Genomic DNA, 25,293 nt, shown 5'->3' with positions numbered 1-25,293 from the left:
CCATGTTACTGTATTAAATATCACTTATCCTTTAGTTTTGTTAATTAGGAAATTCACCGGCTTCCTTCTTATAGGCCCAACCATGCAAACAAATTCATTTACTAATAACAACAACCTATCTTATCTTTTTATGAATTATGAAAACCAAAATCTTGAGAATAAACGTATGAAAAATATACCAACATGTATAACCAGAACGATTAACCAAAGATGTGTACTATTAACCAGGAAATCAATGTTTTTACTGGTTTTCAAGGGGGAGTAAGTTGATATTCGAATATGTAATTGTAACGTACGTAGAAGCAGAGACGTAGAGAAAAACAAAAGTTGGTGGTCCAAACAAAATTGACTATTGGAGTCTTTTCTAAAATTCATGAATACATCTTTTGTCTTATCTTTTCTTTCTCCATTTCTTCTTCTTTTTAGGGTCCCCTGCCATTTCTGTCATGTTTTAATCATCACGAGTTGTTTCTTTTTTGTCCTCACAAGTTTACATTTCCCTTAGATTTCTAAAGGCTACTCACACATACAGTATATCAAAACCTGCCATACTTAATTCCATATTGATTCACAATTTATTTTAACTGATTTGTCAAATGACAACATTATCATTAAATCATAGAACTTACTCCATATAGCTTTATAACAACAAATGTATCTGACAACTTTGTTGTATGACAAAGCACAACATAAAACAAATCTTATTGCTACTACAACTTAATCCCTACTTCCTCCCAGATTCATATGTCTGAGATGAGACTTTATTTAAAAGCTTCTGAGGCCAAAAGATACCCACTTCCCGGCTAAGTAAAATGTGAACATAAAGAAAACACAGAAGATGCACCAATGGAGAAATGGTTCCACTGAAACGCTGACCTTACAACCGTGAGCTGGCTTGTTTCACGGGAGCGCTCTGTAATACAAATGGAAGAACAATCAGGAATCTGAGTTACATTGAGTCAACTATGAGAGGTAAACTGGGCAAGATTAGATAGATGGTCACGCTAGTATGTTGATTATGTATTATAAACCAAGCTGAAAGAGATTATCTTTATTGCAATCCAAAAGAAACTGAAAATTACGAACTCACCAAAAGAACTCCTTTAGATCCCCTCTCAGCCAAAAAAGCACAAGGCTTGAAGAATTCACCATAAGCCTTCGACCACTCATCCAGCCTCGAGTAAATGTATTTCGATCCGATGGAATCAGCCCAGAACATGATTCCTCCTCTGTTCCACAAGAGATTTAGATTGAAACCAAAATGAGTCAAAGAGAATTTGATAAGGATCTCGGAGTTCCAGCATATATCTCATTACAACACTGACCTGTAAGGTGGAAAACCCATTCCCATTATGCCAGCAATGTCAAGGTCTGCTGCTTTGACAGCGATACCTTCAGCAAAAACCCTACACGCCTCGTTTACTACTGGGAAGAATGTCATTTCAATAATGTCCTTCTCCGACAAATTCGCCAACTGTATGCACAACAACCAGTTAGATTCCGAAAAGAATAGTGAGTTCCTTTCAAATGCAAATGACAAACTTTGCTAAATTTTTGGACAGAGGGATACCTTAGGGTCAAGCTTTACTCCAGATATGCTTCTTGCCTTTTCGATATATTTCTTTAGCTCAGGATCAGGTTTCGCCTTGCGCTTATCATCATACAAATAGAAACCTTTGCGAGTGGCTTCACCTGAAATCAACAGGAAATCCAACATAATTTAGAAGAAATGTTAAATCAAAAAGCAGTAGCTAGCACTCTTTTCACACATACCAGCTCTCTTGTCCTCTTGCATAAGTGGAATAATCATTGATTTGTAAGTCCGTTCTGAGAAGTTCTCGATAAACTGCGTTGCGGTTGCAATCGCCACACCAAATCCAACCAGGTCACACAGTCTGCTCGTTCATATAAGCAACAAAAGTATAGTTAACAGATGATGCGTGTGAATGACATGGATTTTTACAATGCGATATACCTGAAGGGACCCATTGGCATTCCAAACTTGCTGATTGCCCTGTCGATTAGATATGGATCTGCTCCACACTCAACAAGGAACATAGCTGCCTGTGTGTAAGGGAAGAACATCCTATTCACTGCAAACCCTGTGCAGTTTCCCACCACAACTGGTGTTTTCTTAATCTTCTTCCCAACATCTAACAGGTCAACAATTACTTGGGCAGAGGTATGATTGGTCCGAACTATTTCAAGTAGCGGCATGATATGTGCTGGACTGCATCAGAAAAATGAAGGTACATGATTATGTGTGGAGTGAGTAAAACCACTCTGGGCATAAGATTTTCACTAAATTCATCTAAACGCCAAAGGATATATGTAATCACCTGAAAAAATGTGCTCCAACAATTCGATCCTGAGACTTGGTCCGCTCCCCAATTTTGTTCAAGTCAATGGTCGATGTGTTGCTAGCAAGGATACAATGCTGAGGACAGTATTTCTCCAGATCAGCAAAAATTTGTTGCTTCAAAGATATATTCTCAATAACAGCCTGTTCAAGCCACCAAAAAGACATCATAAGAAATCAATTCACTTAGATCATGTAACCCAATAAAAAAACAACACTTCAGCTTGTTATGTTCATCCTTACCTCAATGACCATGTCCACATCTCTAAAGCTTTCATAATCAAGAGAACCCTTAAGGAGAGACATGGTTTTCTCAAACTTTTCCTGAGACATGCTTCCCTTCCTTACACGGCTCTGGAGATTAGCTGATCCAATTATGAAATTAGTCAGATCAAGCTATTGCAATTCATTGGTATGCAATGTATGGAACTCCACCCTCACCTTTAACTCTGCCAATTCCAGCCTCCAGGAATTTCTCATTTACCTCCTTGAGAATCACTGGATAGTTACTTAGGATCAACGCAGTAGCTATTCCAGATCCCATCAACCCGCCTCCAATTATGGCTACCTTCTTAATCTTCCTTGGCACCAACCCACGATCAGTAACTCCAGGAACCTGTCCATACAATAGATTAGAGGGAAAGCTTTCATGCAACTAGTTAAATCCTTGTAAAGAAAAAGAAAAAGCCAGAGGTTTAGTGGCACATAAGTCCAAATTATATGACTGCATAAAGACTCACAGACCTTAGCAGTTCCTCGCTGAGAAAAGAAGACGTGGATCAAGCCTTTGGTGGTATCCAGTTTTACCACTTGTGAGGCGACTTCAGCTTCCTGTAAGTAACAATGTGGTGGAAATTCATATTGATCATTAGTCGGGGAGAAAAGGTTAAAGAACTGACATACTATGAAGCGAAGAAAGATAGGTATCATACCTTTTCTAAACCAGCCCTTGGACCAGAAACAATACCTACTTCAATAGCGTCAAGGCACATTAAAGGGTGTTTCATATTGGGGGCACGCTTGAGTGTCTGTGCCTTGGCAAACGTCAGTATCTCCCTTGCCTCTCCAAGAGGAGGTAACTTATCAGTCTTGGAAACACTAGATACCCATGGTTTTCTCCTCCCGACTATGTCAAGGGCCCAGCGACGAGCAGTGGTTACTAACTCCGCAGGTGGCACCACAGCATCAATAAGACCCAAAGAATGACCTTCCTCAGCTTTAACTGGCTTAGATGTCTATATGTTTCAACAAAAGAGATGCTATTACACTTTAACCAAGGCACGCTAATGCTACCATAAGAATAAGGCACTGACATACCAAAATCATTTCAAGGGCTTTGGTGAGACCAACAAGACGCGGGAGACGCTGCGTTCCTACATCAATCCAAAGGAGTATAATTAGCATTATAAACGAAAGTGACTTGACTCATTCAACAAAAAAAATGAAACGAAGATCCTCTTCCCATCCTCAGCTCAGTATTATGCATTGAGAATGCCTTGACTTCTCCACGAGTTTTAAACCATATATTGATCAGAGAATTCAAGGACTTCACAGTCAGCGAAGTTGAATAGATACCTCCAAAACCAGGAATAACACCAAGTTGCAGCTCAGGCAAGCCTAACTGTGCAGCAGGAGCTGATATCCTAGCATGACAAGCCTGGAAACAAACCATACAACTGTATCACCATCCTTCCTCCTCAAAAGGATTTCTCGTGAAGGTAATAAATAACATAGAAACTCATACCATAGCAAGTTCTAATCCTCCTCCCAAGGCAAGTCCATCAATGGCAGCGACAGACGGTTTCCTAGCAGCTAAATCCAAGGAAAGAAATCAAATCCCTCAGCAACACAACTTACACAAGTATTCCATAAATCAAATAAAGTGGGTTTAAGTAGAAAGATCACCTTCAAGCAAGTCGGTTATGATGTCAATCGAAATGTAACCAGCCTTTGGCTCTTTGACTGAGAAAATTCATAACACCAGTATACGTTACTAACTAGATCAACACATACCACACTGATTCAATAACCAAAGATACAAAAGAGACAGAAACATACCATTCCCCTTCTGCATTTCACCAAAACCAGATATATCAAAGCCACCAGAGAACCTCCCCTTTGCACCTGTAGTTAAATAAAAAGGAACACAAAAGCCATTACCAGATCATCTCCAAAGTTTTCATAAAAAATGTTGTGTTTTTAGCGAGGAAGAGAATGATCTCCAGAAATACCAGTAATAACAATAGCTTTAACATCATTCCTGCTCAAGGCCTCCTCGTAATTACTTTTGAGATTGTATAGCACTGTACACAAATATCCAAAAACAGAGTCACATACAAAGAAAATTCACATAAACAGATCATAAATTCGATCGGAAGCTCAATTACAATCGGCGATATTTACAAAACCAAATCACGAAGCGAAATTGACCTAAATCTGAAGAGGTAAAATCCAGTAAATTCCGGATCATAAAAATAAAATGAATCTGAGAGTACGTACCGTCGAAGGATAGAGAATTGACGGGAGGATTGATGAGTGTTATGACGGCAACGCCATCGCCACCAACTTCCATCACCGTCTTCCCCTTGGTTCGTGAATCCATTTTCGAGCTTCGTTGAGATTTTGCGAGTCAAAATTTTCGGAATTAATGAAAAAGAGAGGAGACGTGAGAAATCAGATGATTATATAATTGCAAAAGATGATGACGTCAGTGATAATATGGTAGAGTGGCACACTCCTCAAAGCAACGGTACTTTGATAATGTTTTCGATATGTGAATTTTTATTTGTTATTCGTATCCAATTTATGTATAAGTTGAATTAATCACGAATTAGGAACAAAATATTTGCATTTAAACTCTGCGGATTTATTACTAATAAATATGTTTGGCTGGTCATAGTCCTGCGACTACCAAACTTGGCGGATCTTATCTTGATACTACGGATTTGTAACTAAGCGACCCTATATAGGATTTTACAGTTGTAAATAAACTTTACTAGAAAGAGTATCTCTTTTTTTTTTTAACATTATTAGTTTTTTTTTTTTGCGATTTATTTATGACATATAATCGATCATGCTGAATATTATATCTTGTAATATATGTTAATTCTACCATGACATCCGTTTTTTGTTTAATCAGATTAAAAAACAAATGTAAATGCAATCAATAGTTTTAGACAAGTATTCAAACCATAACTTGTTTTTTATTCTCTCTATTTATGGTCCGGTGAAATATCTTTTCACATGACTAAGTATCAACTTTCATACAGTTAACCATAACAGTAATAAAACGTCTAAAACTTAAGACTTCACTAACAATGATGGATTTGCTTAAAACTTAAAGGACGTAAACGAATATCTTCCAAGATCAAAGACGGTTGGCAAAACTCAAAAGACAAAAGACGTAAGTTAGATGTAATTTTGGGTTGGTAGGTAGCTCACTTTCCAAAGATAATGTTAGGCGTTTAGTGATGAAATAGATTGTATTTTGGAAGTAGCCTCACATTCACATCTCTAACTTGTTTGTTCATTTTTAATTGTTCAAACTTCAAAGTGTAACAAAGAATAATCAAGTGCAATCTTATGTTGGTTAAGGTTATCTTTCTTGCTTTAATGAATTCTGTCTATGAGAAAAGTGTGTCCACTTTGTAAGTCTGGCCTTTTGGCATTTTTCTTTTCGGCTTTAGTGGATCTGCTTGTAAAAGGCTTTTTTTGAAGTCGATATATATAGCCCACCATCTGAAGGAAAAAAAAAAAGTGATGTACATGAGGATACGCGTGTACCGTTGATCCTCTCCGTGATATTGCTGATGTGGCATAGATAAGCCAATCCGATAGTTTTTTTTCTCTTTTTCTTTTGGTACTAATCCAAATAGTTATTAATACTAATCAGTACCTTAGTCTTAATCCGGATACTCGAACAGAAACAAACACACGGGTACGTAACATTTATCTTTTTAAGCTCTCTTCTTAGAAACATCTTCCATCAACTCAATCTGTTTGTCTATTTCTTCTCCCTTGTACTGTTTTTTGTTTTTTACCAAAGACCAACCGTTCATAACAATGATCGCGCGACGGATCTGGCGAAGCCACCGGTTTCTCCGCCCATTCAGCTCGTCATCTGTTTGCTCTCCGCCGTTCCGGGTACCGGAGTATCTTTCTCAGTCGTCTTCCTCTCCGGCGTCGCGCCCATTCTTTGTTCACCCTCCCACTGTATGTTTCTTCTCACCAAATTTCCTTCCTTTTTCAGTTTTTTTTTTCAAATTAATTTTGAGGCATGACATTAGCTTCCGAGAAGCTCTTCTAGGCGGAAAAAGAAACATCGAAACTGTATAAATTTAGAAAGAAAATAAATTTATCAGAGAGACTTAAACTTGGAAAACTCTGTTTGCTTAGAATGTGTGGTTTTTCTGGTAATTTTTGGACAAAGGATCAAACAAGTTTGTCATATTTTTCACAGTTGATGAAATGGGGTGGAGGAAGTAGAAGCTGGTTTTCGAACGAAGCCATGGCCACTGATTCAAATTCAGGGTTAATTGATGTGCCACTAGCTCAAACTGGGGAAGGTATTGCTGAATGTGAGCTTCTCAAGTGGTTTGTCAAAGAGGTCTCTTTGGTTTCTCCGCTCAAAGTTTCTTTTTTTCAATTGTTCTGTTTCGTTTCGTTATGATATAGACATTTTGGTGTTTTTCCTTTTGCAGGGAGATTCTGTGGAAGAGTTTCAGCCACTCTGTGAAGTTCAGAGCGATAAAGCAACTATAGAGATCACAAGTCGTTTTAAAGGGAAAGTGGCTCTGATTTCACATTCTCCAGGTGACATTATTAAGGTTAGATACATTTTCTTTCTTTATGGTGTTAGAGGCTAAGTTTGAGCATGTTACTCTATTGTAAACCATGAACACTAAGAGATTTTGACATGTTAAGCTTTTGTGTTATCTATATATATATGTTTAAAGGTTCTGATAGATCAGGTATCAAATGTTTCACTTTTATAAGTACTTATATGTGGCAAAATCTATTGATGCAAGGTTGGAGAGACTCTGGTTAGGTTGGCGGTTGAAGACTCGCAGGATTCGCTTCTAACCACTGATAGTTCAGAAATTGTAACTCTGGGAGGTTCAAAGCAGGGAACAGAAAATCTTCTTGGAGCTCTCTCAACGCCTGCGGTTCGTAACCTTGCAAAAGACCTTGGCATAGATATCAATGTTATAACTGGAACTGGTAAAGATGGTAGAGTTTTGAAAGAGGATGTTCTCCGGTTTAGTGACCAGAAAGGATTTGTAACAGATTCAGTTTCTTCTGAGCATGCTGTTATAGGAGGAGACTCGGTTTCCACTAAAGCTAGTAGTAACTTTGAAGATAAAACAGTTCCTCTAAGGTACGCCTTTGTTGGCAATTTGCATTGTACATGAACCCATCTTGTATCTGAATTAACCACCTGAAGCTATATCCTTATTCTCAGGGGATTCAGCCGAGCAATGGTCAAGACAATGACTATGGCTACAAGTGTACCGCATTTTCATTTTGTTGAAGAGATAAACTGCGACTCACTTGTGGAGCTCAAGCAGTTCTTCAAAGAGAACAATACAGATTCCACCATCAAACACACTTTTCTTCCTACTTTAATCAAGTCTCTGTCAATGGCTCTAACCAAATATCCCTTCGTGAATAGTTGCTTCAACGCGGAATCTCTCGAGATCATTCTCAAAGGTATTTTTTTTCTAGGAACTTCTCATTGTTGTTTTGGTTTTGAGGTTAACATCCTTGGATTATTAGATATAGATATATTCTTGGTTACTTGCAGGTTCACATAATATTGGAGTTGCAATGGCCACTGAACATGGCCTTGTCGTTCCTAATATAAAGAATGTTCAGTCATTATCTCTGCTAGAGATAACCAAAGAGCTGTCCCGGTTACAACATTTGGCAGCAAACAACAAACTTAACCCCGAGGATGTGACTGGTGGAACCATAACTCTGAGTAACATTGGAGCAATTGGTGGTAAATTCGGATCCCCTCTTTTAAACTTACCGGAAGTTGCAATCATCGCTCTTGGAAGAATCGAGAAAGTTCCAAAATTCTCAAAAGAAGGAACTGTCTATCCTGCATCGATAATGATGGTAAAAGCTATTCTTGTTCATTCATTTCTTCTTAGTTACAAGAATTGTTGTTAATAACCAAGGTCTGATTATTTTGACTCAGGTTAACATTGCTGCGGATCATAGAGTTCTAGATGGGGCAACGGTAGCTCGGTTTTGCTGCCAGTGGAAAGAGTATGTCGAGAAACCGGAGCTGCTGATGCTTCAAATGAGATAAGAAGGAAAGGTTCATGTTTATTTGTGAATCATTATGTATGAAACCTTCATGTTCGAATAAGATCAAGAACTGAGCTAGCAGTTGTAAACTAAACAAGAAAGTAAAAGTCATATCTAATAACTCAACACAAAACTGCAACATATGAACACTAGCTAACCTCATAAGTCTTAACACGGAACGTTTTGTAAATAATGAAAATGTATTTATGAAGACGACACGTTAATTTCTTAAAAGGATCAACATTCGTATCTGTGTACTAAGGACTAACGTCTCTTTTCAAGACATTAATAATAAAGGAGTCGTGCAAGACAAAGGAATATCCACTCTTACCGGTTCCAGTCACTTTCGACCATCACGACTTGAAAAATCCAAATAATGATTATTCAGAAGTTGTTAAATACAAGCATGCATGTATCTATTATCTATAAAAAGAGGCAACTAAATTGATTCACGTGAGATAGATGAAACTTTGCAGCTTTCACCAAATTTTGAAAAGATAGATGAAACATCACATTTTTCTATTGAATATTTTTCCCCGACCAAAAAGAAAAGTTAAATTGTTCTTTTTGTAAGGAGTTGTTAACTTTTTACGTGACCAAGTAAATTGGGGAAGAAGAGATAGAAATCCTCTGTGGCTGCTCCATGTTAAGCTCTCGTAAGCTCAGATAAGGAATCGCCACGTCACCTTTCCTCGCCGGCGTCAATGTTCCCGCTATAGGTCCCGACGAAGGTTTACTCGTTGTTGTACGATACGGTGTGTTCGACCCACTTATTAGACTCTCCGTTGCGTAAATCGGACCCGACATTGACATGGACCCGGTTACGGAGCGAAAGTTCCTGACCCTACGATCTTCGTTCACGCCGACGGTGGAGATTGGCCATTTCCGCCATTTGAAAAAAGGGAGAGCTTTCTTCCACCAACACCGTTTCTTCTTCTTGTCGTTGTGCATTGTGGACCGGGTCGGGTTGTCTTTTGAAATGGGTTTCTGGATCTTGAATTGAAGACCGTTCGTGTATGATTTTGATGACGTTTCTCTCTTATGCTTCCTCGCTTCTTCCATAACCTTTCCATTAAGACATCAGAAACAGAGCCAAAATTACTCAAAAACAGAATGCAAATGCAGAGCCAGATCCATTGGATTTGAGTTTTGTTGATTTGAAACGAAACAAAACATTAGCAAAAACGTAAACATACCTGAAAGTAGTGGAGTTGGGGATCGAAGCCATAGTCGCTGAAATGTTGAGAGTTGGAGATGGAGAAGATTGGGGAAATGTTTGACATTTTTCTTACGAGGTCGTTTGTTGTTTAATGGAGGAAAAATGGGTGAAAGAGTTTTGTGAAGAAGAGATAGAAGAGAATGGAGATGGCCGTTGAGACTTGAAAGAGAGTGTGGGGTTCACTCAAATTCAATGCAACGAGAGTCGTCTATTCTGTCATTTTCAAACAACCCGTATTTTTCTAAGTTTTTTTTTTTTTTTTACTTTTATAAATGGCCCATACATGATAATTCATCTCCTTTTCAATTCCTTTTTTAGTCATTACAATTTTATCATTCGTCTTTACATTTCATACCACAAAAAAGAAAAATTAATCAATCATATCATATTCCAGTACCTAACGAATAACTAATTATACGTCTATATTTAACAATGCGAAAATAACTCTCCATATAACAATAAGCAGAAAAAGACACGTAAATGGTACTTACTGCATCGTACGCTATAAAGTCATGGTTTTAGTTCCCGAAGCGAGGAATGTTAATATGTTATTGTTTTCACCATTCAAACTTCAAAGACGAAGGGATTCAATATTGGATGTAGCCAGGCGCTCTCAATCTCGAAGGACGATACATGTGCATCACCATCACGTGAATCTATATAACACATGCATCTCCTAAATGTTTTAATTAATTAAAAACTCGTCAGTATTTATTTATATTATCCAATTAAAAGGCATTCAGATATTATAAGTAATCGTAATAAGTGCCTTATTCGTGTAACATTGAGATATCGATAGGCCTTTTCTATTCTATATAATCAGGGTTTTGATCAGCTTCCACACTATGACATAATCAATTAATCATTCTTCAAACAGTTTTTAGTTTTAAAACATTTACAAATTAAATCAATTTACAAAATTTGGAATCTCCTACACTTTAGCTGTATACGGAACTTGTGTTTGTGGGATCCACGTATCGCCACGTAAGAATCTGTCGCCAGTGTATAAAAGAGCATCTTGGGGCGTTAGTTTCTTAATTCCGGGCCATTTAACTCTTTGGGCCTGATTCGATCCAGGCCCAGTATTCATATGCTCGGCGTAGTATAGCGTCTTGAGCGCAAAATCTCCACTCCAGGGAAGCCATCCCGCCGGATCGATGACGTCATCGATCGTCGTTTTCATAATGATTGTCCTCGAGAACTCCTTCCACGGTCTTCCTAAGTAAGCTTTATTCACAGATTTCATCGGAATATACGCTGGATCTCCCGTTATATGGCAGCCATGGAGCACCAATCCTGTCGATTCACGGACGTTACTTCGTCCCTGAGCTGTAACCATACACGTTTGACCTTTGTTAGGTTTTCGGACGACGATTTTACAGTTCTGGAGGATGCATTTCGCGTCTCCGAAGATGAAATCGACGGTGCCCGAGACTGTGCAGTCACGGTAGAATTGCCGGTGAGAGTGAACGTATAACGTGTCTTGGTGCCCGTCGATTTGACAGCTGTGGAATACGGCGTAATCAGCCGAGACTCTTAACGCCACCGCTTGTCCTCCTTCTGGTCCAGCTGTGTTCTCGATTCCGATGTTCTTCGCTGTGAAGTGGTCGCCTTCGATTGCTGCGAAACAATAATTTGGTAATGTTTAGAATCTCTCTTTGTGGACTTTTAGAGTTTGGAGATTGAAACTCACTGATTGTGGCTGTTAGGAAGGTCTTGACCTTGCCGATACCGAAATTGAGACTACCGGTGATTAGAGTCTTGTTTGGCCCATCGCCGATGAAAGTTACGTGAGGCATTTTCTTGGTGACCGTAACTTTCTCCTTGTAGATACCTTCTTTGATGTGAATGATGAATGGCACTTTGTTGCCTTTAGGCACAGCATTTAGAGCATCGGTGATAGTCTTGAACTGTCCAGTTCCGTCTTGAGCCACCACGGCATTAGCCTTCACAGGTCCAGGTCCTCCTCCTTGAGCTGCCATGAGCCGTCGTGCCTCTGGTCCAACCCAAGTTGGGATACTATCTTCTGTAGACAGAAGCTTTCTCGCGTACTTTGCTAAAGCTCCGGTTAGTCCTGGTTTGAAGCATCACATTACTGTCCAATGATTCTGACTGGTTGGTTATGGATTAGTTTGGAGATCTCTTTAGTAAATTGAAAAGATACCTGTAAGGTTGGAGTTTGGGATAAGAGTGGAGATTCTAGTAACCATGGCAAGGCTATTGCTACTAAGCTCTCTTGATGTTTTGAAGATCTTGAGCATGTCTTGCATAAGATTAGACTTAATTTCCCCAAAGGAATCCATACATGTTTGCTGGAATGCGATGGAGCCACTTAGCCAAACCCGTAGATCCTCAACAAAGACCTCGATCTGATCAACCGAGAATCCATGATCCATACACTTCTTCAAGTCATCGATAGCATCAATCATCAGCTTCTCACACAGCTCGAAAGCACCCTTTGCTTCTGGGTTCTTGTCAGCCTTGGCTTTGATATCTCCAGAGGCCTTTTCCAGGCTTTCGTTGATGGATTTGATAGTGACCTTGAAGCCGAGTTTGATGAGGTCGACAGGGTCATCGGAATCGGGAGAAGCACCCATTAAGCTGTTAACACAAGTGTCTTTGAAGTCAGTGGGTGCACAAACTGCTTGAACCGCTTTGGTGGTTTTTCTGATATGATTTTCATCGTCTTTGGGAGAGTGTTTAGACGTTACAACGGCTACAGAGACAACCATGATGACTAGAAAACCGGAGACACTACCGGCGACGATGAATTTCTTCTTCTTGTCACCATCAGAACCCATTTTTTCTGTTTCCTATATATTCACAAAAATTCTAAAGGTCGAAAAAGGTATCTTTGCTCAAGTATTTTTTCCTACTTTTCTAATATGATTTTCTACACATGTTAAAAATGGAGCAGATGGGGCCTATAACTGTGGCTATAACTATGAGGCCCCTTCTAGCTCTGAATTTTTTTATTTTTTTTTTAGGGGGAAGGGATCTTTTCGTGTTTGGTATACACAATGCTTAGAACAAATGAATCGAAAGATCGATGGGGTTAATATAGAAAAGAGTTGTAATACTATTTCTGGGGTTTTAGGAAAGAACATGAGGCTATGTTACATTTTCTGTCTTTAGTAAGGTTTTTTTTTCCCAATCTAAAATGATCTGGTTTCCGGATTTTATGATAGCCTATGAATAGTAAGTATGGTCATGAATTTGTGGGATGAAGTGTGAGATACATATTAATCGTAATCTTGATGATTTTCTTAAGAGAATATGTGATTCGAATGATTCTTACTAAATGGGGGAAATTGTTGATTTAGAGATGAAGAATAAGGGTTTAGTACTGTTGAATGTCACAGTGCAAATCATCATCCCTGTTAACTACTAGTGAAGTAGTGATGTTTAATAATGTACCAAAAACCCTTGTAAATTTTAAAGCCCACGAACCTGCTTTCTAATTCTAAAAAAAGGCGGGTGTAATTCGGGCAAGGTCCGTTTGTACAACGACGTAGTTATCTATTTCTCCCCCAAAATTCACAAACACAACCCTAATTTCTCATATCGCGCCATCGGAACTGTGCTAAATTACACGTTCCGACACATAATTAATGTAGGATTCTTTCTTCTGCTTTCCTCAGTTTCGTCCGAAAGAGGCAAAATTCAAATCGAATTCTCGAAGAAGCTCATCTGCATTAAGTTTGAAAGATCTCTTCGGAAGAAGTAATAATGTCTCTGACATGCGTAAATATGTCGGAGGATGTCTGGTTGACTTGCCTCACTCACGCATTATCCACCGAGACCGAAGAAATCATGGGTCTCCTTCTCGGCGACATCGAGGTTCACACTATTTCTTCATCTTCTCTTCGTCTACGCTTTACTTTTACTCTGCAGCGAATGTTTCATCTTACTTGGATTCGATATTACTCTAATTTAATTGAATTCAGTCCAAAAGTTTGGCTTTTTGCCGCTCTGTTTTTGATGATATTTTAAGGCTTGAACAATTCCCAGATAATCAAAATCAATCGCTGACTTTCAAATCTTGTTTGTGGTATTGGAAATTGACTTAGTACTCAAAGAACGGCGAAAGTGCCACAGCTATGATCTGGGGAGCATCGCCTCAGCCACGATCTGATCGGCAGAAGGATCGAGTTGAAACCAATCCTGAACAATTGGCTGCTGCTTCTGCTCAGGCTGATATATCCTTTTTGTAAACTTGCTATTTTCAGATTGATGGTCTCTATGTGTGGTTCTTCTTGTGTCTTTTAGATATGATGGTTTGGTTAAAACAAGAGTGTTTTGTTGTCTTCCTTAACTAACCTCTCTGACACAGAATGACGATATCAACGGGCAGAACTACACGGGTCATTGGATGGTACCACTCCCATCCTCATATTACCGTTCTTCCTTCCCATGTCGGTATGTATCATCATCATTGTAACTTTTTATGATTTTTTTTATGATCTTGTTCCTCATATTTATGTCCTGCAGATGTTCGGACACAAGCTATGTATCAGCTTTTAGATTCTGGTTTTATTGGCCTCATATTTTCCTGTTTTAGTGAAGATGCTAACAAGGTTGGTATTTGCTTTCTATGAGTGGATTAGCAAGTTGAAACTTTTCAGGATTACTTCTCCTGTTTGCTGAACTGGCTTTGTTGATGTTTCCAGGTTGGTAGAATCCAAGTTATCGCTTTCCAGTCTTCTGATGGAAAGCCGAATAGTATTCCTAAATCAATGAGCCTGGTTCTTGCTAATAAAGATTCTGTCATCGATATAGAATCTTCATCTAGTTCTTCGGACTCGATATACCAGCGATCCTCTTCTTCTAAGCCCGAGCTAGACACAATTGATACTGCTACAACTTCCGGATCTAAGGTCTCTTTTTCCAAATGCTATATAGCATTTTACTCGAGCTTAATGAAAGTTGACAAATTGTAATATCTGCATCATTATTCAAAATTCTCAAGACAATCATGGTACTATTTCTGACTGAACCATTGGCTGCAATGTATATACACATTGATGTTTGAGTTTTGTATGTGTATGTGGCTGACTAGGGTGGAGGACGGGTTTCAGATTTTGGGCCTTTCTTTACAAACAATATTGAGGCCAATATCACCGGCAGAGATGAAACTCACAAATCAGGCAATCTCAGCAGCACAACTATAGGAATTGACTCGATGGACATGTCTGAAAGTATGCAAGAGGCAATGCTCCGTTCAAATTTAGATACCAGGTATTTCTCAACATACGCTTCTAGGCTTATGAACACTACAATTTTTCAATTACGTAATTACTAAGCTTAGGAATTTACGTGCAGTGGTGCGGGGTATGTTAGAAAAGAAGTCCCACTTCATGTTTTGCCAACTTCATCCCTTCTTCCAGTCAATTCACCTTTAGCATCTTTTAAAAGCCTGCAACGAGTACTGTACGAGGAGGAACGAGCAGCGTACTACCAATCAGTGCAGCAAAACATGAGGTTTTCAATTAATCTTTTTCATACCCTAATCATAGAGATTTTAGTGCTAAAGCTCCTTCTGTTTCTTCTCTAGAGATGGGCGAGTTCATCCTCTTGCTTTCATTCACAACACATCAACATATCAAGCCTCCATGTGCAAGTTGATCGAATACTGGTTAGTGAAGCGTGTTAAAACATTTGATACGTGGTTTTGTCATTCGTTATATGAACTTCATGCTTTTGCAGCTTGAGTCCTGCCATTAACGCACTTCAAGATAGGCAGAAGGAGAACAAGATCCGGGTATGTGTCTCCTCATAAATAAAGCTCTCTCATGGATGATGCTTTTTTTTGGTTGGGTCTAAAACCTGTTGTGTGTTGTGCAGTTAGCAATGCTGATGGATGAAGCTGAGGTTTTGGAGGCACAAAAACTTAAAGGAGCAGAGACAAGCCGGAGACCATCTCATCTGGTTCACGGTTCTGGCAGCCGAAGCAGAAGAGGATCGTAGAAAGACCTGCAACTAAAGACACATGCCCGTCTTCTTTGTGTATATTTCTATTTGGACATTTGTTTTCTTACATTGTATTATTTTGACCAGACTCCATCGCTTTGTTGTTGTTTAGAATCTGATCCACTTTTGGAAGAACCAAAAAAGAAGAATGAGAAGAACATTATTTTTGTGACTTTAGTTTAAGATACGTTTTCGTAGTAAGATTTAATATTATAAAGTATTAACATTATGAAACAGATAAGATCTAGTAGTAAATTTATTCAGATTTACTGTTTGTACTAAAAGACCCAAGAACAACTTTATTAATGATGTAAAAAAAAAAAACTGATATCTTATTCTGAGAATCGAATTCGCATATCCCAAAACGCTTTAAAGCTTTGAAGCTCTTTGCAGTTCTAACTTGCCAATGGTCCCAAGATGAACCTCATCAGGTCCATCAGCAATCCTCAGTGTTCTAGCTGTAGCCCACAAATGCGCTAAAACTGTGTCCGAGGATACACCGGCTGCTCCATGAACTTGTATTGCCGTGTCTAGTACCTTCAATGCCATGTTTGGAGCTGCAACCTGAGTACCAAAATGATTTTGCTTCTTCAAGATCTGTATTTGTCAATTTCTGGCGCAAAACAAATGTCACCAAAATACAACAGTTTTTACCTTGGCCATTGCGAGAATTCCTCGAGCTTTTTTGTTTCCAAATTTATCAAGATGATCAGCAGCTTCTAGAACCAACAATCGGGTTCCTTCTAGCTCTACCCGTAACTGTATCAGACAACCACTCATATAAGAAGAACATAAGAAGCAATTGGGAGATAAAAGCAGTGTCGTTTACCTTTGCAAGATCAGAGACGAAAGAACCGTGCTGCGCAATGAACTTCCCAAAAGTTTTTCTACTCAGAGCTCTTTGAGCCATTAGCTCCATTCCACGCTCTGCTGCACCTATTAGTCTCATGCAATGGTGCAGTCTTCCAGGGCCTAACCTACCCTAATATAACAAACAACAACGCAAGCAACCGATAAATACACAATCCTTACACTCTTTGTTACTGCAAGCCCTGAATCTGTGAATCTTTTGTAGTATTACCTGAGCAATCTCGAATCCTCGGCCTTCTCCAAGGAGAATGTTCTTCGCCGGGACAACCACATTTTCAAAAGAAATTTCAGCATGTCCATGAGGTGCGTCATCAAAACCAAACACTGTGAGAGGCCTCTTCACACTTATACCTGGAGTCCGCATGTCCACTAATATCATAGACTGCTGCTTATGTTTTGGGGCGTTGAAATCAGTTTTTCCCTATATAGCACAGATATGAATTCATGTGTGTGTATTTACATATATAGATAGATTAAGAGAGAAATAGAACAAGGAAAGAGAACTAACCATGAGAATAAGGACTCTGCACCTGGGATCCATAGCTCCACTTGTCCACCATTTTGTGCCATTAATGACGTATGAATCACCTTGTCTATATCAACATCAGAATTAGCTATAAGGAACATTGCGGACTGAGTCTCATTTTTTGGGAGTTACCAGTAGAAAAATTGAAGATGACATATAGCTTTCAAATGTTTTCATTTTTTTGTTCAGTTGAGAATTCGAATGAAAGTAGATATCAATATAAAGAAAATCTCTTACCTTCGGATAGAGCATTCAATATTGGTTGCATCAGACGATGCAACTTGTGGCTCAGTCATAGCAAATCCAGAACGAATTCTTCCCTCGAGCAACGGAATAAGCCATTCAGAAATTTGTTCTTTGTTACCATACCGCAGTATCACCTACAAGATAGTACAGATTATATAAATACAAGTAACAAGCAATGAGACAACTCTTGGAACGGTAAACAACATCAGGCTTTTATACCTCCATGTTTCCAGTATCTGGTGCACCACAGTTAAACACCTGTGGAGCCCAAACAGAACGACCCATGATCTCACAAAGGTAACCATACTCCAGGTTCGTGAGGCCCTCACCAAACAATTGATCAAAAGACTTGCCCGAGAGGTTATGTTTATTCTCGGTAGCCGCCAGTTCTCTTCTAGCTCTAGCAGCACTATCTACCTGCAAGAACCAAGAATCAATAAGTACAGTCTCAATCAGGGTAAAAGTAATAAGAGATTTGTAGCGAAAAAGATGCATACAGGAACAAATAAGTTCCATAGGCCTTCTCTCTTTGCCATTTCCTTTAACTTTTCCTCCTGAGGGTGAACGGTCCATCGCATATCTGATTGAGCAAGTTTGGAGAACTCGTTTTCCATTGGGTAGATATGAGTTTCCATAAACTTGATCAACTTCTGCCTTAACTCCAATACTTTTCTGTTGGGGATGAATCTCCCGCTTCCATCCACAAGGCTTTCATACGACGGAGACACGTCTCTTTGAACTGCATCCATATATAAGAAATGTAAAATAAACAGTTATCCTTAACAAACTTGAATCTCAAAGAGGTCGATTACCAGATGGAGGGTGTTCTGGAAGAACATTTTCACGTGCAATATAACCCAAGGCAGACTCTACAAGCTCATTAGCTTGAACCCCTGTATTTCGCGCTCTTTCACCGGCAGAAGCATTCCCCTGCATGATCAACACAATGTCAATGGCTCTACAACTGCATAATAAAGAATCTTAGAATTCAAAAATATGCCCGGGGAATACCATTAACCATCTACTGTACACCCCTGTGTAGATTGAAGCAGCCCGAAATAAGGAGAACGCTACGTAGAACTTCCAGTTTGCAGCAGGCCATGGTTTTCCCTAAAGTTCATTTGCCAATATGTCACTACAACAGAAATTGAGAAAATATAGGCAATGTACAAGGAACACCTGACTTGATTCCTTTTAAAGACTACATGTTGTTGCAGGACAATACCGATGCAGAACAGTATTCTAAGAGAAATTCTGGCATCGAAAGCATTCCTTCTGGAAGCCCAGTAGTTTCAAAACCTTCACTAACATGCTCCTTATCGAGCTGAACATTCACAATGTAATGCTGCCAACACAAATGAACTGTATATCAGAGCAGGAAGCAAAGAAAACTGCTTTATGAGTACAATACAACAAACAAGAATAGGTTATTACCATGCAGCTGTATGCAACATCACACATTTGGTTCCCAAGCGTGGACAATTCCCAGTCAATTATTCCAATAACTCGATCCTACAGTTTAAGATATTTTCAGTTAAGTCTCCGAGACTATCCAAGGATCAGAAAACAAAAGATCTTGAAAGTATTAAGACCTCAGAAGGATGAAAAACGAGATTGTCAATGCGAAAGTCTCCATGGACAAGGCCTGATGTTGCTCCAGTTGAATCTTCCGCGGGGATGTTTTTGCGTAACCAATCAACAAGCTCAAACATCTTTGGATTCCTTTCAGGTTTACCTTCACTTGTTGAAGCCAAATATTGTTTGAACCACCTATCTATCTGAAATGGAGGTATCCAAAAGAAAAAACTTTAGCAAGAGCATATAAGCATTAAGAGAACATCAAACTAGTGAGTAGTGATTTGGAAATTCACCAGCCCCAAATAAAGAACAAACCTGTCTTTTGCAGTAATTGCCTCGCCGACCATATTTCTCAAGACCAATGGCATCCACATCAGCAGAGTGAAGAGATGCCAAGGCTTTGGCGGTTGCACGATAGATCGCATTTCTCCTTTCAGGTGCTACATTCTAAATCAAAACCGATGAAACACACACAAATTTACACCTTTCGTTTACAATGAGTCACATCTCAAGCTAAAAAAACCGTACATACACATTCACATAACAGAGAATATCTTACCGGCAACTTTGGATCAATGAAAATACGTCCTTCCATAAACTCCATAATGTAAAAAGCAGTCCCAATGACAGCAGGGTCAGTGCATAAGCAGAAGACTTTAGGAACAGGAACCTGTGTATGTTCACCTAAAGCCCGAAGCACCTACATAAACCAACCACCATCAAAGTATTAAGCAAAAAAAGCATCTACCTTTAGTTGATACCGTATCTCTTATAAGCAGCATCACAAAAAGTTACAATGATTCTGCATTTCAAAACGGTACTAGAAACAACAAAATTTCATCTTCTTCAAAAATCGAGTATGAACAGTTACAATGAATTTTACAGAGGTAAAGATTATTAATTGATTGATACCTGAAACTCTCGATCAACAGCATGAGCAGATTGAAGAAGCTTGCCAGGAGGCTTCTTCCTCAAAACGTATCGTTTCAAGGAACTCCCTGAGCCAACCTCTATCAGAAACGTTGGATTCGACTGCCCATGTCCGAACTGTATGTAAACCAAACCAAAACAAAACACAGTCAGATAAAAGTTTCTTTCTTACCGGAGAAAAAACCTCGGCGATTGGAAAACATACCTGTGAGACTTTGAATTGGGAAGGGTTGGTCGGAAAGCCAGAGACGTTGTCGGCGGCAAAACGAAACAAGGCATCGTGATCGAAACGGTGAGCTGATTGGATACGTGTCACAAGATCGCCCGTGCTGCTTCCCATGATGTTCCTTCACTCTCCTCTATCTCGCTCTGCTCCTCAGAGATTCATCAACAAGAATAGCTCTCTAAAACACAAATACACGCATTCATACCAACAATTCCATTTACGGAAAGTCGCATAACCTTTCTTTTGGATAATTTTCTTTTTACTTTTGACCTTACAGCAATTTCAGAAATGTTTATCTACTTTTCTTATTTTTGGAGAGATAATTCTATGTTTTCTTTTTTTATAAATAGTAAATACAGTAACCATTTTGATTTTGATAATCATCGTTATTATCGTCATTGTGATTTTATATGCATCCAAAAAAAGCCAAAGATAATTACTAATTACTAACCATATATAGGTTGGAAAAGTTATCCATGAATTAACTTGATGGACATTTTGCTAACTCAAATCAAAATTTTAGATTAGGTGATTTGACTTAGGACGTCATATTCACATTAAGAAAGCTAATACAAAATGAATACGTTTTATAGCTAACGAGGACGAAATTTTCTTTCTGAAAACACTTAAGAATGAACAAACAATTTGACAAGCGATAATTGAAACATTTTTTTAACACTGAAAGTGTTTCAATTAGGAGTGTTGAAGTATTTGACAAGAAGATTTAAAGTATTTTTCTGTTGGGAAACTTTTAACTACTAAACTAAGGAATTTAATGTAGAGAAATTTTTTAATAGCCCATCTAAAAAGTATAAATCAAAGGCCCACTAAGCCCATATAGTTTCTCAAAGCTTCTGCAAAGAGAAGGACCGAAGAAGAACAGAAGCCGAAACCCTCACCGGCGATGGCTCTTATCAGCACACGGCGAACATTATCGACACTCCTAAACAAAACCCTCTCTTCCTCTACTTCATATTCTTCTTCATTTCCTACGCTCTCTTCTCGTTCTCGATTCGCCATGCCTCTAATTGAAAAGGTTTCCTCTTCCCGAACCAGCCTGGGCCCGTGTTACATCTCGACCCGACCCAAGACATCCGGGTCCGGATACTCGCCGCTGAATGATCCTTCGCCGAATTGGAGCAACCGTCCGCCGAAGGAGACGATTCTTCTTGATGGGTGCGATTATGAGCACTGGCTCATCGTCATGGAGTTCACTGATCCTAAACCTACTGAAGAAGAGATGATCAATTCTTATGTCAAAACCTTAACTTCCGTCCTTGGCTGGCAAGTTCCTTTTCATTTGATTTTGACTCTCAAATGTTTTCTTGTGCATTTGGGGATTGACGGATTTGCATTTTGTGGGTAATAATGGTTAAACTATAGTGAGGAAGAGGCCAAGAAGAAGATTTACTCTGTTTGTACTTCGACCTACACTGGCTTTGGTGCTTTGATCTCTGAAGAGCTCTCTTGCAAAGTCAAAGGTATCAACTTCTCCATATTTGCAATTAGGTTTTTAAGCCTTTTTTGCTCTGACATAGCTTTTCTAGTTGTTTACTTATGATGTTGAGATTTATCGTAAAAGGCTTTCTCTGTTTGGTACTGCTCTGTTCAACAGCTAGGAGGAAACTTCTCTTGATCTTTGTTTTATCGCAGTTATTGTCTGTCTCTAGTACTATAAAATGAGAACATATTTTACTGTTTGAGAAATCTGATCTAGAGTTGTGTGATTCATTAGCATTGCCTGGTGTTCTCTGGGTGCTGCCGGATTCCTATCTCGATGTACCAAACAAAGACTACGGAGGTGTGTAACGTTTGTAGATTTTGTCTGAATGATTGGGTACTGAGATATGGTTCTTAATACTGATACCATCTGTCTTTGGCTCTCATGTTCAGGTGACTTGTACGTTGAAGGAAAGGTCATACCCAGACCACAGTACAGGTTCACGGAACAGCGTCATACTAGACCCCGTCCTAGGCCAAGGTATGATAGGCGCCGTGAGACAATGCAGGTTGAGAGGAGAGAGCCATCCATGGGTCTTCATTCTCCAGTAAATCCGGGAGAGTTCAACAAGCCCAGTGCTTAATATTAAACATGAACAATGCATTATGTAATGGATGGAGTTTATTAGGATTATGGTATTTACATGCTTGTCTTAAACACTCATGTGAGAGACTTTTCAGTTTTTATCCACTTAATCAAACAAATCAATCATCATTCATGTCTCTAATGATGACTAAACACTACTCTAAACAGAACAAATTATAAAAATCTAATGTGAACTTGCGAAGGAGAAATTAAATAAATATGTACAATGTAATATATATACACACGAGAGATCATATGATGTAATTGGAACCGAGATTAAGAATACTTTTAACCAGGAATCATCACCACGACCACGAATTTGTCAGCATACCGGAGATAATGCAATGTTCAACTTCTCCCTTTCACCGTCGGTCACGATCCTCACTATCCTCTTGAACGCAAAGTGCACACAATTAGACAACGCGATCCAGCAAATCACTTCATACACAAATTCCATCGCTGGATCTGACCAAGACGAAAACGAAGACCCATCCCAATTATCCCTCCCGAAACCACCGCCGCCGCCGCCGTAGTTCCATCCCTTTCCGCCTCCATCGTTTCCTCCGCCTCCAAATCCAAATGGACCGTCGCTACCACCGAAATCACCTTCTAACAGAAAACGACCAAAATCTCCTGCGTCATCTCCATCTCCACCAAACGAAACTCGCCTGGTTCGTCGCTTTTTACGGATCCGGCGAATTGTCTTATAAGAGCTAGATCTGACCGGTGGAGGAGCAATTGCATCGACGGGGAAAATAATCGCCGATGCTTGAACGATTCCTCCACCGGGAGATTGATGATCAACAACGGAATCGGCGAAAGAAATGTGATTGGCCAAATCCAACCTTTGAAGAAGAGATTTCCCAAACGCGATACCTTGCTTAGCCGTGCAAACTGTGACTGTATCTGCGATCAAAGAGAACTCCATGATGATCTACAAATCCGACGACGACGACGACCTTGTTCGAATTCTCTTTTTTCCCTAAAATCCACGAAATAGTTTTGGATTAGGGATTTTTACAACATTGCCGGCGAATTTGGGTAATGACGGGAAATAAATCAGGAAGCTGATTCGGATCCGAAGGAGGCGGATAAATTGTACACGTAACTGATTTGCGCGTTGAATAGAGAAGCCACGTGTCTTGCAGTATTCACACGTGAGTCGCACGCAAGAAGGGTCCATTAATACGTGAAAGCCCAAAGTTATGGGTTGGGCTATATAATTCATTGAAGAGTTTTCGTATCACATTTCTGAAAATATACGGGTTCTATTCATAAATATAAGGAAATATGTGTCAAAAAAGCAATATTGTGGGAGCAGAAGATGTGCTTGTTCATGTGATCATTTCTCAAGGAAATTTTTCTACATGGAGTAAATCGAGAGATTATAACAACGTCGATTTAAATTATATGTGATTTCTTAGAAAGAAATCGATGGCATTTCATATGTTTAAATGTTCTTACGAGGTTGTTTGGTATGCCTTCTCTGAAATTCACACCAAAAAAAAAATGAAGTAAAATTTATAGCATAAATGGCTAAACATTTATCGTCGGTCCATAACCTAATCCTTCTGCAGATTCATCATCGACAATTTTTATGACAAATCTCACGTGCTCACTGACATTTGTTTTTTCAGACTTTAAGAGCTTCCAAACTTTGTTTTTTCATACATTCGTTAAATATGTTTCAGAAATAAAAGTTCAGGAAGTAATTGACATTTTTTATTGATAATCTAGACGTTAGCATTCCCATGTGATTATTACTTTCGGGTGACCAATTACAACCGCTATGTTTGACTTAATACTGATTTTGAGCAGTAATGAATGAATTAGGTTTCGAATATATTACTGAAATTTGCTTGGCTTCGTTACAAGAAGTCAATTACAAGTAAAACTTTGTAGTTCAAATATTAATTTCCATGACATAATTTAAAGTACTAAAGTGTTTTTGAGTTTTTCCTTATAGATCAACGCGCATGTAATACATTTGGTACATACATACTTAGCTTATGTCCAAAGCCAAACTACTGTTTTTGTTGTCTCAAGTTATAGTCAAACATCAAACACCAGAAAACAAATCACGGAATCCGATCGGAATCCAATTTTCAAAGCAAAGCTAGATATATTTATAATGTTGTTACATATTTTGTCTCTAGACAAATACATACTCCTATACAATTAGACTTCCGAGGTTTTGGATTCAATCTATGCAAAATATTGTGCTAAAAAAACAATATAAAATTCTCTCTGCTTCAATATTTCAACTTTCATGTAAAAAATTATCTAAGGAAAAATAAAACTGTTCCATGTAAACTGTAAAAAGAGAAGAATAGTTGGTAGTCGCTTCATCTACTTTGATTGTTTCACATTTGTCATTTGATTTCAAATAAAGGCATAAAGTGTTTGTTTACTTCTCTTCTATATATGTATCACAAGTTCCGTGTTTCACTATTAAATTCTCTACATTTAACAGCTATCTAACATCGTAGATGATTTATCAAGTACTTTATTTTTTTAAAAAATCTTTATCATATAGTATTAGAAAACTTCACCTAACCACTCATCATATATGACAATCTACTATCCACGACATGCAACCTTCTCAAAGTAATTTATGTTTGCATATGTAATTACCGTTATATTTATTTCGCTTAACAACGTCAAAGAAAACAAAGAATCGACATTTATGTCGGTAGAAAAAATAATACAGCCGTTTTGTTCAGTTTACAAATTACAACAACTAAAGTAGCAATTTTATTTATTTTATATCTTAATTACTCAATTCTATTGAATATTGAGATTTTTATAAAACTTTATTTGAATATTTGCAGTAAAAGCGAGTTACACAACGTGGATAAACGGCTAAATCTACCGTAATTATTTTCTTTAACTCATTAGTTTTACTCGTTCTTCGTGTTGATTTTTTTATTTGAAGAATATTGGATTTAATAATCATAAATGGATTTAA

General features: G+C 38.5%; 8 protein-coding genes and 1 long non-coding RNA gene across 13 annotated transcripts; 4 read left to right on the top strand and 5 right to left on the bottom strand.

Annotated features, from left to right (window-relative positions):
• Positions 1-529: 529 nt before the first annotated feature.
• MFP2 (multifunctional protein 2) lies at positions 530-5,152 on the bottom strand. Its single transcript, NM_111566.4, has 18 exons — positions 4,859-5,152; positions 4,591-4,662; positions 4,418-4,483; positions 4,265-4,321; positions 4,104-4,171; positions 3,935-4,016; positions 3,677-3,732; positions 3,292-3,594; positions 3,104-3,190; positions 2,801-2,975; positions 2,603-2,724; positions 2,340-2,503; positions 1,976-2,230; positions 1,774-1,895; positions 1,571-1,692; positions 1,326-1,474; positions 1,091-1,229; positions 530-913 (listed from the first exon to the last, which is right to left on the bottom strand). The coding sequence occupies exons 1-18, from the start codon at positions 4,959-4,961 to the stop codon at positions 878-880; spliced, it is 2,178 nt and encodes a 725-aa protein (NP_187342.1). The 5' UTR covers positions 4,962-5,152; the 3' UTR covers positions 530-877.
• Positions 5,153-6,217: 1,065 nt separating this feature from the next.
• On the top strand, positions 6,218-8,979 carry BCE2 (2-oxoacid dehydrogenases acyltransferase family protein). 2 transcript variants are annotated; one of them, NM_180196.3, is made up of 8 exons: positions 6,218-6,296; positions 6,405-6,571; positions 6,819-6,965; positions 7,060-7,185; positions 7,387-7,736; positions 7,821-8,068; positions 8,163-8,479; positions 8,562-8,956. In NM_180196.3, the coding sequence occupies exons 2-8, from the start codon at positions 6,422-6,424 to the stop codon at positions 8,673-8,675; spliced, it is 1,452 nt and encodes a 483-aa protein (NP_850527.1). In that variant the 5' UTR covers positions 6,218-6,296; positions 6,405-6,421; the 3' UTR covers positions 8,676-8,956. The 2 variants fall into 2 exon arrangements, with proteins under 2 accessions (NP_850527.1, NP_187341.1); NM_111565.6 differs by having other exon boundaries at positions 6,241-6,571; positions 8,562-8,979.
• AT3G06840 (uncharacterized protein) lies at positions 8,971-10,151 on the bottom strand. The gene is made up of 2 exons (NM_111564.2): positions 9,871-10,151; positions 8,971-9,739 (listed from the first exon to the last, which is right to left on the bottom strand). Exons 1-2 carry the CDS (start codon positions 9,955-9,957, stop codon positions 9,263-9,265), a joined length of 564 nt encoding a protein of 187 aa, NP_566294.1. The 5' UTR covers positions 9,958-10,151; the 3' UTR covers positions 8,971-9,262.
• A 436-nt stretch (positions 10,152-10,587) lies between these two features.
• AT3G06830 (Plant invertase/pectin methylesterase inhibitor superfamily) lies at positions 10,588-13,023 on the bottom strand. Its single transcript, NM_111563.4, has 3 exons — positions 12,058-13,023; positions 11,587-11,967; positions 10,588-11,513 (listed from the first exon to the last, which is right to left on the bottom strand). The coding sequence occupies exons 1-3, from the start codon at positions 12,692-12,694 to the stop codon at positions 10,825-10,827; spliced, it is 1,707 nt and encodes a 568-aa protein (NP_187339.2). The 5' UTR covers positions 12,695-13,023; the 3' UTR covers positions 10,588-10,824.
• On the top strand, positions 10,814-16,064 carry BRCC36B (Mov34/MPN/PAD-1 family protein). 3 transcript variants are annotated; one of them, NM_001337678.1, is made up of 11 exons: positions 10,814-12,741; positions 13,535-13,733; positions 13,964-14,092; positions 14,225-14,312; positions 14,385-14,470; positions 14,564-14,770; positions 14,953-15,131; positions 15,216-15,374; positions 15,448-15,528; positions 15,600-15,654; positions 15,738-16,040. In NM_001337678.1, the coding sequence occupies exons 2-11, from the start codon at positions 13,623-13,625 to the stop codon at positions 15,858-15,860; spliced, it is 1,218 nt and encodes a 405-aa protein (NP_001319488.1). In that variant the 5' UTR covers positions 10,814-12,741; positions 13,535-13,622; the 3' UTR covers positions 15,861-16,040. The 3 variants fall into 3 exon arrangements, with proteins under 3 accessions (NP_001319488.1, NP_001078118.1, NP_187338.3); NM_001084649.2 differs by lacking the exon at positions 10,814-12,741 and having other exon boundaries at positions 13,216-13,733; NM_111562.5 differs by lacking the exon at positions 10,814-12,741 and having other exon boundaries at positions 13,344-13,733; positions 13,964-14,312; positions 15,738-16,064.
• IBR3 (acyl-CoA dehydrogenase-like protein) lies at positions 16,036-20,644 on the bottom strand. The gene is made up of 17 exons (NM_111561.5): positions 20,219-20,644; positions 19,996-20,130; positions 19,643-19,783; positions 19,399-19,530; positions 19,098-19,283; positions 18,940-19,017; positions 18,731-18,850; positions 18,517-18,615; positions 18,318-18,435; positions 18,003-18,244; positions 17,725-17,922; positions 17,497-17,639; positions 17,242-17,326; positions 16,945-17,154; positions 16,693-16,845; positions 16,518-16,622; positions 16,036-16,427 (listed from the first exon to the last, which is right to left on the bottom strand). Exons 1-17 carry the CDS (start codon positions 20,351-20,353, stop codon positions 16,233-16,235), a joined length of 2,475 nt encoding a protein of 824 aa, NP_187337.2. The 5' UTR covers positions 20,354-20,644; the 3' UTR covers positions 16,036-16,232.
• Positions 20,645-21,079: 435 nt separating this feature from the next.
• MORF3 (plastid developmental protein DAG) lies at positions 21,080-22,503 on the top strand. Of its 2 annotated transcripts, none has more exons than NM_202514.3 (4): positions 21,080-21,523; positions 21,623-21,720; positions 21,975-22,040; positions 22,133-22,503. In NM_202514.3, exons 1-4 carry the CDS (start codon positions 21,144-21,146, stop codon positions 22,321-22,323), a joined length of 735 nt encoding a protein of 244 aa, NP_974243.1. In that variant the 5' UTR covers positions 21,080-21,143; the 3' UTR covers positions 22,324-22,503. The 2 variants fall into 2 exon arrangements, with proteins under 2 accessions (NP_974243.1, NP_187335.1); NM_111559.3 differs by having other exon boundaries at positions 21,111-21,527; positions 21,627-21,720.
• AT3G06780 (glycine-rich protein) lies at positions 22,366-23,399 on the bottom strand. The gene has a single exon (NM_111558.2). The coding sequence runs from the start codon at positions 23,251-23,253 to the stop codon at positions 22,648-22,650; it is 606 nt and encodes a 201-aa protein (NP_566293.1). The 5' UTR covers positions 23,254-23,399; the 3' UTR covers positions 22,366-22,647.
• AT3G01895 lies at positions 22,972-23,356 on the top strand. The gene has a single exon (NR_140869.1). It is a non-coding gene; the product is annotated as an other RNA (long non-coding RNA).
• Positions 23,400-25,293: the final 1,894 nt, after the last annotated feature.

Source organism: Arabidopsis thaliana, chromosome 3 (assembly GCF_000001735.4).
Source record: "Arabidopsis thaliana chromosome 3, partial sequence".
In the NCBI taxonomy this organism is placed as follows: domain Eukaryota; kingdom Viridiplantae; phylum Streptophyta; class Magnoliopsida; order Brassicales; family Brassicaceae; genus Arabidopsis; species Arabidopsis thaliana.
Note: the sequence above shows the minus strand (reverse complement) of the source record. Positions and strands in the feature narration are given on the sequence as shown.